At 54.4% G+C, this 14,343-nt stretch overlaps 1 protein-coding gene across 5 annotated transcripts in view; it reads right to left on the bottom strand.

Moving 5' to 3' along the window:
* Positions 1–14,343, bottom strand: part of Smpd3 (sphingomyelin phosphodiesterase 3) — a 90,763-nt gene that overhangs the window by 11,172 nt on the left and 65,248 nt on the right. For all 5 annotated transcript variants that reach the window (XM_004842968.3, XM_087214523.1, XM_004842970.3 and 2 more), the window contains one exon: positions 951–2,489. In XM_004842968.3, the coding sequence (XP_004843025.1) occupies positions 951–2,273 (1,323 nt within the window). In that variant the 5' untranslated portion in view covers positions 2,274–2,489. The remainder of the gene's footprint in view (positions 1–950; positions 2,490–14,343) is intronic.

Genomic DNA, 14,343 nt, shown 5'->3' with positions numbered 1-14,343 from the left:
GACCCTGGCAGGTGCCAGCATTTTCCTGAACAGGCTGAGTGTGGTGGCTTTTGAGACAGGAGGTGAGAAGCAAGGAAACCTGCCCTAGCCTCTGGGCCATGGCCCTCCCTGCTGAGCATCTACTTTGTCACATCTCTCCTTAAAGGGCGAGAACCCACGCCCACAGCAGCTGCTGCCTCTGGGGGCATGAAGCCCTGTTCTGTATCAGCTGGCCAAGGGATGCTTCAGAAAACTCAAAGGACCAAGAGCAGCTTTTGGATAGAGAACAAAAAGTCGATACTCTGAACATCTATGGCTCAGATAAGATAATGCGTAATGACCAAATTACCATGGTCTAAAAACTCCTCCAATTGCATCCAAATTAGCAGAAATAATTATGATTCACTCTAATTAGTGACTATGGAATCGAAGCCATGGGCTAGTGGGCAGAGAGCCTGGTGTGGCAGCTGCTGACAGCCAGGAGGGAGGGCTGTCCAGTGAGCTGGTGGCCTCGGCAAGCTGGGTGTGGCCATGGCCCTGTCTTTCTGCCTGTGCTCTTGTGCTGGACTGGTGGTCTCTGCCTCCTTCTCTTCCTCCCCTGTCACTGCTGGCATCACCAGGGCCACTGTCACCACACACTGCAGGAGCAGAGGCCCCTCCCAGGCTTGCTTCGTGATTCTCACCCCACCTGCCCTCATTATACAGACTGGGAAATGGCAGCTCAGAGATCGGAAGAACTGGTCACAATCGCCCTGTGAGGTCTGCCTGAGCCTGGGGCCTTGGTTCTTGTCCCAGTGTTTGTATTTCCCTTGTTTCTGAGCTGGGGGCCTCTGGTTCAGTTCCATGAAAGACCTTGTCTGCCTCCCACCTCAGCCCTCCAGGACAGGGAGGACTCCACAGCTGTGGCCCACCTCCCATGTGGCTTGGGACCCACTGGCATGTGGCCCACAGGTCAGGCCAAGCCCTCCTACCTTGAGAAACAGCGCTCCCTTAGAGGCCATGGCATCGGAGCCGCGACCGTTGGGGTAACAGTGATAGGCCACGTCCATGATGGGGTAGCGGCTTGCAAAGAAGAGGCCGCTGTTGAGACACTTGAAACTGCAGCAGCCGTGGAAGCCATAGACCCCAACGTCGTACAGGATGTACTCAAAGTAGCCATGCAGCTGCTCTTTCAACTTGGCAGCTGCCCGCTTATCAAACACCTCCTGCAGGCACAGGAAGTCCAGGTTGGCAGGGAAGAAGGCTGAGACCTCGTGGTCAAAGGCCTCATCAGGGTGCCGCCTCCTGCGCGAGGCTGCCTTCTTCACCACCGAGGCCCTGTACAGGAGCTTGTTGTTGGCCCCCGGGTCCCCACTGCCACTGCTGTCCGGCCCGGCTCGAGCTTTCACCAGGGACTCCCTGGAGGCGGAAGGGCTGCCCAGGCTGCTAGAGTCCCCATCCCGCTGATTGTGGTTGGGTGTCTGGCCCTTTGGGCCCCCGCTGGCCCCGTTCCTGGCTTGGTTCCCAGTGGCAGGGTCTTCAGCTTCAGGTGGCCGCCCCCCCTCCTCGCCACTGATGCGGACAATGCAGGCATCCTCAAGGCTGCCACTGTCAGCCAGGTCCCCAGGGGCAGACCCATTGGCAGCCTCATCGCTGGGGTGATGCCCGCCATCGCCCTTGTATTCCACAGAGGATGTCCTCTTAATGCTCACAGGGACAGCCCTGGCCCCGCTATCACTGCCTTGTGGGGACACCAGGCTGCTGAAGCTAGCTGCACTGATGGAGGTGTTCGTGGGTGAATCGATGTAGATTTTGATCTGGGGACGCGCAGCGCCATTGCGGATTCTCTGCCCGATCTCTTTGGCTCGTGCTTGGGTGTTGAAGACGTTGTTGAGCCTGGCCAGTGAGTCAGGGAGGAGACAGAGATTGGCGGTGGCGAAGCAGAAGCTTTTGCCAGCCCCTGTACCCTTCCATTCACCAAGCAGGGCTGCCCCACCGGCTGGGCTCTTGTCCTCCAGCCGTGAGTAGATGTAGGGCCGGCGGGCAGACTGCAGGGGAGACCAGAAGAGGAACCCAAGAAAGGCAAAGGGCAGCGAGGCCAGGAGGAGGGCCAGGTAGATGGGCGTGAAGAAGGCAGTGCAGAGCAGGTGCAGGTAGCACGGGTCGTCCGCGCGCTGTCGCTTCTCATAAGTGGTGGGTAGGAAGGAGGCTGTGAGCCTGTCCACCAGCCAGTAACATGGGAAGATGAGAGCCCAGGACACTGCGTGCAGGGCGCACAGACAGCTATTAGGAAAGGGGGCTGTGTACAAAACCATCGCAGCTCACTGGGCGCCGCAGCCGGCCCTACTACATGGTGTCCGTGGCAGCCGCGGCACTTTCCTGGGCAGGGTGGGCAAGTTGGGGGGTGGCTGGAGGAGGGGTCACCTCCTGGCAAGATGTGAGTGTGGCTGGTTAGAGGCGGGTGTCAGCCAGCTGGTCATGGTTCGTGTCAGTGGGCCATGCTGGGAGGGACACCAAGGCCTGCCACGAACCTGTGGAGACAGAAAGCAAGGTGGCTTTTATTGATCTTTAGGGGAGCAGGACTGTTCTGAGGACCAGGCTGGAGCCAGTAGGCACATGCGGGGTGTTTGGGGGCCCAGAGATGCTCCCAGCACACTCCATTTGCCTGTGTTTGTGTTTGTTCTCCTGGAGTGAACAGCATGGTGACATGACTGTCCCTAACTGACTGCCTTGATCTTGAAAACTAATTGCTTAGAAGATGGGCCAGGTTTTCAGAGGGCCACCACTTTGTGGGTGGAAAGGGGACAGGATGAGGATCCTAGAGGATGCCGGGACCTACATTGGCCAGGAACAGCCTGAAGACTTCAGAAGCCAGGGATGTGTTTAAAATGGGTGGACAGGCCAGGCATTGTACCTATAATCCCAGCACTCTGGGAGGCTGAGGCAGGAGGATTGCAATATCTCTAGGTTACCCAGACTGGGGATATAGCTCAGTGAGAGGCTCTGGGTTCAAATCCAGGTACCAAAAATAAATAAATAATAAAAGATGGACAGTGACCCTGGGGCAAAGGAGCTGTAAACACAGCAAACATATCAGTAAACAGCAACTAGGTCAGGACAGAGAAAAGGGCCAAAGCGTCCTGGAGCAAAGGGCAGTGTGGCTGGCATGCCCGGGAGAGGGGAGTCCACCCCCACAAAGCCCTGTTCTGACTGTGGCCCTATCCACAGCAGTGACCAAGCTCTGTGCTTTACCCCAGGGAACCCACAGGACCCCGAGTCAGAGGGACCCAGGCACAGCTTGTACCTTCCCAGCTGCCGGAGGACGAGTTACCCATTTCAGGGACCCTGACAGTCCTTGGGACTTTTGGAGAAGCTCCCTGGGGCTGCTCATGCCTCACTCAAACTTTCACCACTTTCCTGCTTGTGCTTCACAATGCAGCCCCAGGCAAGGCCCACAGCTACCTGATTACGTCTGCTCTGGGTTCCTGTCCCAAGCTATGCTGGAGCCACAGTGGGTCTCAGAGCAGGCCTGCGCTCCAAGGCACATTTATGCATTTATTGTGCTGAGTGTCCAGTCAACAAAGACAAGAGTCTGTGTGTTTTCCCAGCTTCCAGGGGCCGTGGGCACTCATTCTGAAGGGAACTCACATAAGCACTATCCTGCGCTCTCTTAGCAGATGAGCCGATGTGTCACTTCCAGCTCAACAGCTCACTGACCCAGCCCAGCATCTGCCTGCCACCTTGGGAGGTCTGAGCCCTCATTGCCATCATTCACCCTGGCCCTACACTCTCTCTTCCTCCTCCTCCCGAATCCTTAGTCACCCAAGCCAGGGACCTGGGTATCATCTCAGTCACCATATCCCATCCGTCCCCTCTGTTCCTGCTGGGACCTCTGTGGACCTGGACTGCATCACCCTTCAACAACTTTGTCAACCTCCACTGTCCACACGATGGCTGGAGGGTCATCTCCTCAGTCAGGCCTGCCTATCTCTGTAACCCCTCCCCTGTGATGCGCCCCTTGACTCACTGTGACAAGGGTGTCTTGTTCTCCCCGTCCCTCTGTCCCTTGCCTCATTCACCCTTTCTCTTAAGACTCAGGCCAGAAGTCATCTCCCCAGAGAGGACTCTGTCTCCCACTTGCCCAGGTGGTATGCAGATACCTCCACTGTGGGCTCCTGTTCCCTGCAAGAGTGGCCTGGTCTCTGCCATTCTGCATCACAAATGCTTTGGGAAGTGGCCACCTCCCCAGGACACCAGGAGCTCCTGAAAAGAAGGAGCTGCACAAAGGCCCTCAAGACCCCCAGGCTGGCACGGGCAGGCTCTCCAAAGATGGAGCTTCGATTTGAGGTTGATCTGCAATGCTTTTGGCCAGATAGGAGGCAGCTGTTTTCCAGCCAGCATCGTGGTGTGCATGGGGGTGGTGTTTATGTGGCATGTCAGTGTCCCAAGCGCATCCCTGTGGCCACCATACCAGGGCCGAAGGGGAAATGGGGGACCAGGGCTTCGAGTCTAAAGATGAACCTTAAGCTGGTGGCCATGGTTCTGACCAATGCATTTCACAAGGCTTTTCCTTCCCTCGGGAAATCACTGAAGCAAAACACTGGAACATCACGGTTTGGAGTGGCAGGTTGTCTATGCAGATCACAGCTGAGTGCACTGGCTCTGTGCAGGGCCTTGGTGAAAGCTGGGGCCCAGGCTATCTTACTCTGTGGTCAGTGCTCAGAGGGCCTGGGGTGTCCAGAGTCCTCCCATGCCTGCCACCTGGCTTGGGAGACTTTAGGACACACTTAGTCCCTTCTTTTCTTTTTTTATGTAGTTTATTGGTACATTTTAGGTATGCAATACAGTTACATTCCTCATTGGGATCTTGTACCTTTACATGGTGTATCTCAGTTCTTATTTTTTTTCCCCGTTCCCCTGCCCACCCTTCACCTCCTCCACGCTTCCCTATTTGCAAAGTCTTTGTTTCCATGTTTTTCCTTTTCTCATATTTTTTCTTTTCCCTTCTTTCCTTTCCTCTACTTCAAGATCCCAGCAAGACACTGCTGCAAGAGGGCTCCACCCTGGAGTGGAAGCCACAGCCCACTCACTCTCCCACATGGGTTGCAGGACTCGCCATCAGCAAACTTGCAGCCACTGGTGTGTGGAGGATTCCATGGGAGAGGACTTGGAGCTGTCCCCATGGACCTCTGTCCCTGCTACATCCACTAGGCTCACAGACACAGCCTGCGGGTCCTGTTCCTGCCGGAGGAATGAAGGGTGGGACGAGCCTCCCACAACTCCTGAGACACCAGTGGTCCCTGTAGGTCCTAGGCCAAATTTCTGAGACCACCTGGATGTCACCCCAGAGTCTTAGGGAAGATCCACTCCTGTCTCCTTCCCTCTTTCCTCCTCATCTCTGTGGCCTGAGACTACCAGCCTGGCCCTGGTTACCCTCCTTAACTGAGCTCCTGCCCCCTCTGGCACTGTCTCCCTCCCCAGTCATAGCCACAGCCCCAAACCCAAATGTTGGTCTCTCAGTCTCCGTTGAGGCCCTTTGCACTCCACCTCTACAGCAACTTTCCTCCCCTACCTCCACAGTGCTGTCACTACTGGAAGCTGAAGCTGCTTGTTCTTGGGGCTCCCTCTGGGCTGTGAGTGCCTCGGAACCCTTGTCAGTTTGTGGCTGAGTCCTGGCTGTGCCCCCGTTTGTGGGGGGAAAGAACAATGACTGGCTGAGGAATGAGGACCCTGCTGCCTTAAGCATGAGGTGGGGTGGGCAGCAGTGCAGACTGCAGGCGGGGGCCTGACTTGGAAGATACTTTAGGAGAAAGGGCTGTGGAGGAGACAGTCTGTCTGCTACCCTCAAAATAGCACTGGCCTGTGTCACACAGTGCTGGAGCTCCGCTATGGTCAGAGGGGGACATGGTCTCATTTTATCACAGGATTCCCAAGGAAAACTCTTCAACCTTCTGCCCCTCTGGGTGGTTCACTCCCACACTGACTGATCAAGCTGGGATTTGCTGTTAGCTGGGACAGAGCTTTTGGGGGTGGGGAGAGAGAGTCCCTCTTCATCTGCCCTATGTCCCCTTCACTCCTACAGTGGCCCCAGGGACCCTTCTGGCTTGGCCCACCCAGCCCTGCCAGGTAGGTCTTTCTGCCTCTCCTGGGATGGTCATGGGCATGCTTTGGGTGCCCATTCAGTTAAGGATGGGATCTGAGGTGGCTGGCAGCCCCAGAGGCTAAGGGGCAGCGAGGCCACAACAGGGATCCTCTGAGCTGAGACAGTGGAAAGCCTCCCAGCCCTTCCTGCCATGATTTAAAGTCCTTCACTGGTATACTAGGTCCCCATTTCAGAGCCCCTCACCAGCCTCCATGCCAGGTGCCATCATGGGCCTTGCCCTGTATGCAGTCCTCGCATCTACACACAGAAGCTGCTGCAGCAGGAGACACAGAGGGGACTCTACTGATGAGCAGTTTCTAAAGCTCTGTGGTTAATTATTTTGTCTCAGAGAAATGAAAGGAGGGTAAACAAACAATGCACATTAATTAGTCTGATCTACACTTTCCCCAGGAAAAGGAACATTACAGTTAAACACTAGAGGCTGGCAACTTCTCAGAGAAACCTAGAGTCGTCAGGGTGACCATGGCAGGATGTGGCTCTCCTGGGTGCTGTCACATGGAGCAGGTGGGTGCTCAGCCACACAGGCCTGGCTCCTTTCTCTGGTCTTTGATGTTGGGGGGCAGGGTGGGGTGAGGAACCCCTTCCCCTCCTCCCTGCCCCGGGGCTGGCAGCTTTGCCAAAGTCCATCATGGGTGCCTCTGAAGGGGTCAGTAGGTGTCTCCACGAGATGCCATCCCTAATGATGGGCCAGAGCCACAGCCTTCACTAACTTGTCCCTCTCCCCTGCAGTGAGGACTGGACTGGGCCATGGAGCCAGGACAGATGGAGCAGAGAGCTCCACAATTCACAAGCAGAGTGCAGCTTGCTGAGGGATTTCAGGAGCCCATATAACCCTGTGTCCACTTGGGAGAGGAAGAGGATGACAAACTCTAGGCAGGATCCAAGAGGTCACATTCCCCGCCCTTTCTGGGGAGGTGTGCAGCACTGACCACAAGCAGCACCATCGTGTGGCTGCTGCTCCCAGTGAACCTGTTGACACTGAGACGCCTGGTTGCTACTCTGACCTGCAAGCATGCTGGCATGGGAAAGCTGGACTGTGGCTGTTGAGAGGCCTGAGCTGAGTGAGGCTCCTCACCTGACACACTGGTATGAGGGCACAGGGACCAGCTGATCTGCCCTTACCAGGGCAGGGCATCCTCAGGCTGGTGCACAGGACCCGCCTCCACAGTGGCTCCAGGGTCCTGAGTGGACATTCACTTTGACTTCAAATTTATTCTTCAGTGGGAAAGTGAAAAAGCCAGACCAGTAACACTGGCTGAGATAAGCTGTGGCCTCTCTGGAGGACCACACTGTCTCGGAGAGCTCTCTGAGCTTTAGGAAGCTTCTGGAAAGTTGATGAGGGATGGGAGTTGCCCCCTGTGGGAGGCAGGGCTTGTCTTTTGTCACCACTCTTTCCTCTGGCCCTCGTGCCTGTTGAGCCTTCTCTTCCCAGCAGCATGGCCAGGAGTCCTGGAGCAAAGGACTCTCCTCCAAGTCCTCTTTGTGTGCACAGGCTCATGTCTAAACAGGAGCTGGGCCAAGCCTCAGGTTTCTGCAGGAAAGGCCCCATGGATTGCTCCAATCCAATTACCCAAATGTGCCTGCATCTGCCAGTCCTGAGATCAGGTCAGCCCATTCTGCCCAGATGCCTGCCACGGAGGAGTTGGCATGGCAACATGAGCTTGGGGTGGCCAAAACTTGGAGGATCAGATGAATCCAGGGTGATCACCAAAAGTCACATCCCAGACAGAATTGGGGTCTGGAGTTTGGCATGAATATGCAGGCTGCAGCAGGGACTCCCATAGGCACAGGCGTACCAGGTAAACGCCTATTCAGCCTCTGGATTCAAAGCACTCCCTTCTCCTCCTGGGCCCTCCCTCCTGCTCCACTCCAAGGGGAGGTCAGTGAGTCAGGCCAGGTCCAGGAGCACCACATCCCCTGACCCCAAGCTGGATGGTCATCTAAGCCTCCCTGGAACTCTTACCAGACACCTCAGGAAGGAAGCCTTTATTTTCTCTGAGATGGAGGTTTACAGTAAGAGCCTGTGGCTTCTGGAGCCTTCCTTGAGAGTGAACCCAATTCAGAAGAAAACAGACCTTAGGGCTAGAAGGAGAGAGCCAAGTGTTGGTGACATATTTGTGCTCTGATCTCCCTGTGCCTGAAGCCACACAACCTTCAGACTTTCTCATTAATGATTCAGCAAATCCCCTTTCTTTGTGCTGTCACTTTGAACTGGGTGTCTGTCAGTTGCCACCAAACAGATCTTGTCATGTACATACACCAAGGATGTGATCTTTCCACCATTCAGTCCTACTCCACTTTCCCTTGTGCACACCTCCTGTGCTTCTCCTCAGCTGCCCTCTGGGGAGAGTGGAGCCTCCCTCCTGATTCCTGAGAGACCCCATAGGACCGTGTGCCTCACAGCCTTTCTCAGAGAGAGTGGCATGAGTAGAGAGGGGCTGCGGCACAAACTCTTGTGTCAGGTGTGTAGGGTCAGGTCTTCCTGCTGGGTACTGGACAACCTGGTCAACTACATGGCAGATACTGCTGAACTGAGGCTCTGTCCCTTGGTTTCTTTTTGTGTTAAATGTGCGTAATACCATCTGTAGGTGGCTGAAGATGAGGATATGCAGCACTCACTACAGTGCCTGCCTCATCTCTACCATTATTAGTTACTGCTACTACTGGGTATTCCCTAGCTGCAAAGGCCCTGAAGAGGGTGGGGGGTGGAGCTCAGTGGCAGGGCTGGTGCTTAGCAGTCATGAGGCCCCAGGTTTGACCCCCAGGACCCCACTCCCCCCACAAAAAGGCCCTTGAGAAATAGCTAGAGCCTTCAAAGTTTCCTCATGTGGCTGGTAGTCTTATAAAGAAGGTACCTTGCTCTCCCAGATGAAGGGCCAGGACAGCCTGGGAGACCTCAGGGCCACTGCCTGGCAAGATCCAATCTAAGCCTTTTGTTGTAGGCTGTGTGTACACGCCTGAGTCACAGGCCTCTGCAGAGGCCAGGTACAAGCAAAAGGGCCATAGAATTTTCAAAGAGAAACTTTCCACGGGAGCTACTGATGAGTCACATGGTTTCTGAGAATAGGAACAGGCTGAGAGCAGCTCTGGGTGCTCCTACCACCAACCAGCCTCAGTATTTCTATGCCAGGATTCAGAAAGCCCAGATGAAGCTGACTGGTATGTGACTGAAAAGCAAATCTCAAGCCAGGTTGGTGGAGCATGTGGCAATTTTGTGCGTTAAACAGCAGGCTCCCCCGGCCAGGGCCTTGTTCCACAGTGCATGGGCTATTGCCCCAAGAGCAAGGCTCCATCGTGGGGTGGGGGACTCCCCTCTGTCACCTTCCACTCCAGATTGGCCTCTTGGTGACCAGGGTGCTGTTAAGGAGAAGGCTGGGTAGTGGCTGGAGCTTAAGTCCATGCCTCAACCATCCTGAGCCACATCTTCCCTTGTTCCTGTGGACCCTGACATTATGCTCAAGAGCCTTCCTGGGCATAGAGTTTGCGGAGCTCCTGCCAGTCTGTGCCCTCATGGGGTAACCCTGGGAGGGCAAAGGAGGATGGGGTGGAGGGCTTCCTCCATGAGGAAGATGAGGTCTGAGTCCTCCACCCTGTTCACAAGCCCATTTCCACAGAGGGCACTGATGGCCAAACCAGAGCAGACCTGACTCAGGCCATGTGCCAACAGCTGAACATCTAGTGGGGCCTGGACTTCTGACCTCCAGTGCTCTGAGTCTGCCTAGGTGCTACAGTCTGTGCATGAGCTGGGCCTCGCCAACAGCCACAGGTGGCAGATCTCCGGCGAGTCATGTCACTTGTCTCAGGTGAGTCCTGTGGTGTCCACTGTATGAGAGGGGCTGCCCCACCTACTGAGTGTCCGGGAAGTCCCACTGGCCCCCTGCATGCCCCAGAAGCCCAGCACCATCTCCACCTGCATGAAACCCTGATCCACAGGGACAGAGACTGAGAAGTCTTGCTTTTCTAAGGCCTGCCATTGAGGCTTCTATCTCAGCCAAGTCCCTGCTCCCGTGACATGACGGCTGATATCAATACTTCCCGAGGTGAACAAGGCTTAGAACACACTTTGCTTAGCAACACCAGGGCACACGCTTTCTGTGGGAGGAGAACCCTCAACACAAGGCCACACAAATGCTGGGATTTAGCAGACCCCATGTTTGTCTGTGTTCCAAGTACAGCATTTCCTCCTGGGATGGCTTGGCTGACTGAGCTGTGTGTGGGCATTTCAAGGCACCAAGAGAACACAGATGAAGACAACAAACTTTCCTAAAATGGAACAGTTTTGCTGACATTCTTCTGAAGGGAATCATTTCACATTCAGCCTGATTTTTTCTATGCAAAGAACATTTAACAAACTGAGTCCCACAGGAGAATTTATGCAGGGAGTAAAAAGCAATTGAGTGAGAATGAGTAAATAAAATCAGGTGTCAGCATGTCACCAGCTTTCCCTGGTGCCCTGGGCAGCTGGCCCTGAGGGCTGGGCTTTGTGGACTGAGTCTGGGTCTTAATTTCTGCTGAGGCCGGAGGCCCTTGGCTGGGCCCTTTCAGAGACCTTTTGACCCCAGGACACTGCTATACTCAGGGACCCCCTCTGTACCTGGCACCAAAGGAGCCCTTGGCTCCAAGTGAAGCAGCCAGAGAGGGTCCTGCCTCCTTCGAGAGGAGATGCCCAGCTCAGGCCAGAGCCTCAGGAGTCCTCTGAGCTGTGACAGCCTGACAGCCTGTCCAGTGCACCAGGGAGGGCTTTGCAGACAGCCCATGGAGCTGGGACCCAGAGCTTTATTTGCTGAAGATTGTAAGCTGGTTATTTGTTCACATCAAAGATCAGTGGGGAGGGGATTATAAGAGTCTGTAGCCCCCTCAAGTTCCTTCTAAGTTCTGCCACCAAACCTTCCTCAGTACCAAGAAGGGTCTTTTGGAACTCTGGGTTCCAACTTATGCCTTCCCTTTGGTGGTGGGAACTCTATCTGCAGCTGCCCTTGGCTGTTGAATCCTGTACTTCTGGAAGGAGAAACAGAAACTCTTGGCTGTGATTGTGGCAGCTTTGTGTACACAGGCTGCTAGCATAGACAGCAATACCTATCCCCTCAGAAATGACTACTTAAAAGTTCTCCCTCTGCCACACTGACTTGTGGTGTTTCAGATGGTGGCTCTTCTGTCAATGGGGGCCCAAGGCAAGAAGACATGGAGCAGGGCCCCCGCTCACCCACATGCCATGGGATCGGGAAGACCTTTGATTATAAGTACAACACAACCCATCCCATCCTGGCCAGGGCAGTAAGGCTTCTGGTTTGCTGTGAATCAGCCCACTGACTTATGCCAAAACCATAACGATGTCCCTCTGCCTGGAATCTAGGGCAGGTGGAAGGCTCACTCCTCACCCCTCAGTGTAGGGACTGAAAAATCCATTTCTGCTATGTGCCAGGAGCATGAGACATCAGAGCAGCTGAGCTTAATCTTTTAATTTTTAGTGGAAACTTTCTGCCCAGAGAGAGCTAGCTGCTTTGGTGATACAGGTTGAAAGTAAATAAATGGAGATGGAGAAGCAAATCCATGAGAAAGCTCTGGGAAGGGTGGTTGGTGCTGAGAGCAGGGCCTGGCCTGCAGGAGATGGGCAAGGGTCAGGCTGCGGCTTCTCCCAGGTGGACGCAGATAGAGACACAGCCAACAGCCTATGCTCGACACTTGAGAGTCAGAGCCAAGAGGCCAGCGTGGTCAGACACCACTTGGTTGTGCTGGCTGATGCAAGCACACAGGGCTGTTCGGGGCAGAGGTGGAGAGAGCAGCAGTGTTAAACAGGGAGGCTGGGGACGCCCAAGTCAGAGGTGACAGCGTGGGGCCTAGGAGCTTCTGGTGGCAGACTTTGCCGAGAGTGGGCGCAAGGCAGGGGGAGCCACTCAGGAAGTCCTGCCTGCCAGGGTCACACCCTTGATGACCACTATGACCACCAGATCCCTGCCTGCAGGCAAAGAGGAGATGCAGACGAGGAACAGCTGCAGAACATGGGCCCAAGAGGGGGACCTGAGGGTCTCACTCGGTTTTCCCTACTGGTTTCCTTAACTTAGACTGTAGACAGCAACCCTCACACTATGAAGCCTGAGGGGCTCCAGTAATCCTGCCCACTCAGAGCATGCTGGCTGTGTCTGTGTCCTGCACTCTGGGCTTCTGGCTGGAGACCCAGATTGAGGCTGCACCCCCCACTTCCAGGGAGAAAGTGGGCAGGGTGTTTCACGGGGGTTTTTGGTAAGTTTGCGAAAGAAGATCCAGAGGTCTGCACCAATGAGAAAACAGTTCGCGCGGTTCCAACCAGATTAGTTTTTAAAAATACGCCCAGAGTTAGGAGTATAGCTCAGTGGTAGAGAGAGTGCTCACCTAGCATATAGGTGGCTTGGGGTTCAATCCCCAGTACTACCACCGCTGCTGCCACCCACAACAAAAAGACAGAAAGCAAAGAGAAATAAATATATCTGACAGGAGGGTTAAAGTTGCTTAATTTCTCAGTTTCTCCACCCTGCCCCTGATTCTGGGTCACCATCCTTCTTGTTCCCCTCTTGCTCTGGAGTCTGCTGCTTCTCTGAGCCCTTTGGTGTCCCCTCCTCCCCGGTCACCCTCTAGGGGCTGGACAGTCCCCTGTCTTATCTTTCCTCTTTCAGTTGATCCTTCAGAGACATCAGTTCCAAGGTGACAGCCAGTACAGTTACCTTCTGACCTCTAACCCCATGTATATACATCTTCCCCTCGAAGTTCATTATTCCTCTTCCACCAGCTTTTTCCCAAGTATGTCCTGGGGTCTAGACCTCCTCCTTACCCTGCCTCCCTTCTCCAGCCCACAGTTCTGCCTTTCTAGCCCTTTGGATCTACTCCCATGGCCATGCCCCAGTTCAAGCCTTTCCCCTCCCCTGGAAACTGCAACAGTCTTCACCTGGCCACCCTCCGATGCTATACCTGGCACAGCAGACCACATTGTTCCCCAGGAAGGCCTTTAGTGGCTCCCACTGACCCCTCTTCTTATTTTTTTGGTACCAGGGATTGAACTTAGGACCTTGCCCTTGCAAGGCAGGCCTGAGCTAAATGCCCGGCCCCCGCTGACCCCTCTTCTGTGCAAAGGTTGTCGCCTCAGCGAAGCTTGGGACTCAGGGGCCACAGTGATGGCCTCTTCATCAAACTCTGGCCAGTCCCCACCCATGGCCTAGGCCCTTTGGCCTGCCTCAAACAGACTGTTTCTATCTTGGTGGTTGGTTGTTTCTGTGCATGTACTGCATAAGTTTACAGTCTACACACAGCAAAGACCAGCTCCTGTCACACAGATCTGGCATTTTCAGATTTATCAAGCTGGAAACATGACTGAGAGGAGACTTGAGCTATGTCAACCAAATCCATCCCTCTGAGCAAAAGGAGCAGAGACACACGCGTTGCTCTGTGAGTTGTTTCTGAGGACCATGGACCTTGCACACATGGCATCCTGGAATTGGAAGGGAGGTACTCCCCCACTCCTCGACTCTGACCTCTATCTTCCTGGGGAATGAGGGTGCTGTTTTCTCTGAAGCTTGTGTCCTGTTCTGCCTCCCAAAGCCCCAGTATTTTATTCCATTTCCTGCCCCTAGCCCTGTGGATATCTGCTACCTGATTGACAAGTGACAACTCTGCCCCCTGTTCACCTTGAGCCACAGCCTGAATGGCTTCTGCAACCCAGCTTAACTGAGTCCAACTTTGGCTGTTCAGGACCTCAAACTTATCCCTCCCTCCCTCCCACTTTCTCTGCTGGGGCAGGGGCACAGCCATGAATCCATTTGTGCCAAAGACAGAAGGGAGATTGGAAATAAGCAAAAGAGAGGCAGAAATAATGGATGCAACTTTCGGAAGCATGGCGTAGATGTTGCACACCAACCTGAACAGGTACAGTTGGCCCCACTATAGACTGAGGAAACTGAAGCTCAGAGAAGTAAATAATAATACCTGAAAAGTGCTGCCAAGCCACCTGACTCCAATTTCCCTTTCCTCTCTACCTTTCTCACTAAGGCTGAACATAAATAACATGCACAAATACACAACTGAGCAATATCTACCACCATCCCTTGCCTCCAAGACAAGTTTTGGTAGTGTGGTCCTTACACTGTTTCCTTGCCCTTCCCCCCTCAATTCTCACAAGACCCCTGCTCCTCTATTTTGGTCCCCTGAGGCTGCATTTCTCGCCTACTGAGCACTTAGCATACCCTAGCGATCCT

Source organism: Heterocephalus glaber, unplaced genomic scaffold (assembly GCF_053883595.1).
Source record: "Heterocephalus glaber isolate CG9 unplaced genomic scaffold, H.glaber_assembly_v1.0 deba00000071, whole genome shotgun sequence".
Classification (NCBI taxonomy): domain Eukaryota; kingdom Metazoa; phylum Chordata; class Mammalia; order Rodentia; family Bathyergidae; genus Heterocephalus; species Heterocephalus glaber.
The sequence above is the reverse complement of the archived record's forward strand: the minus strand, read 5'-3'. Positions and strand labels throughout refer to the sequence as shown.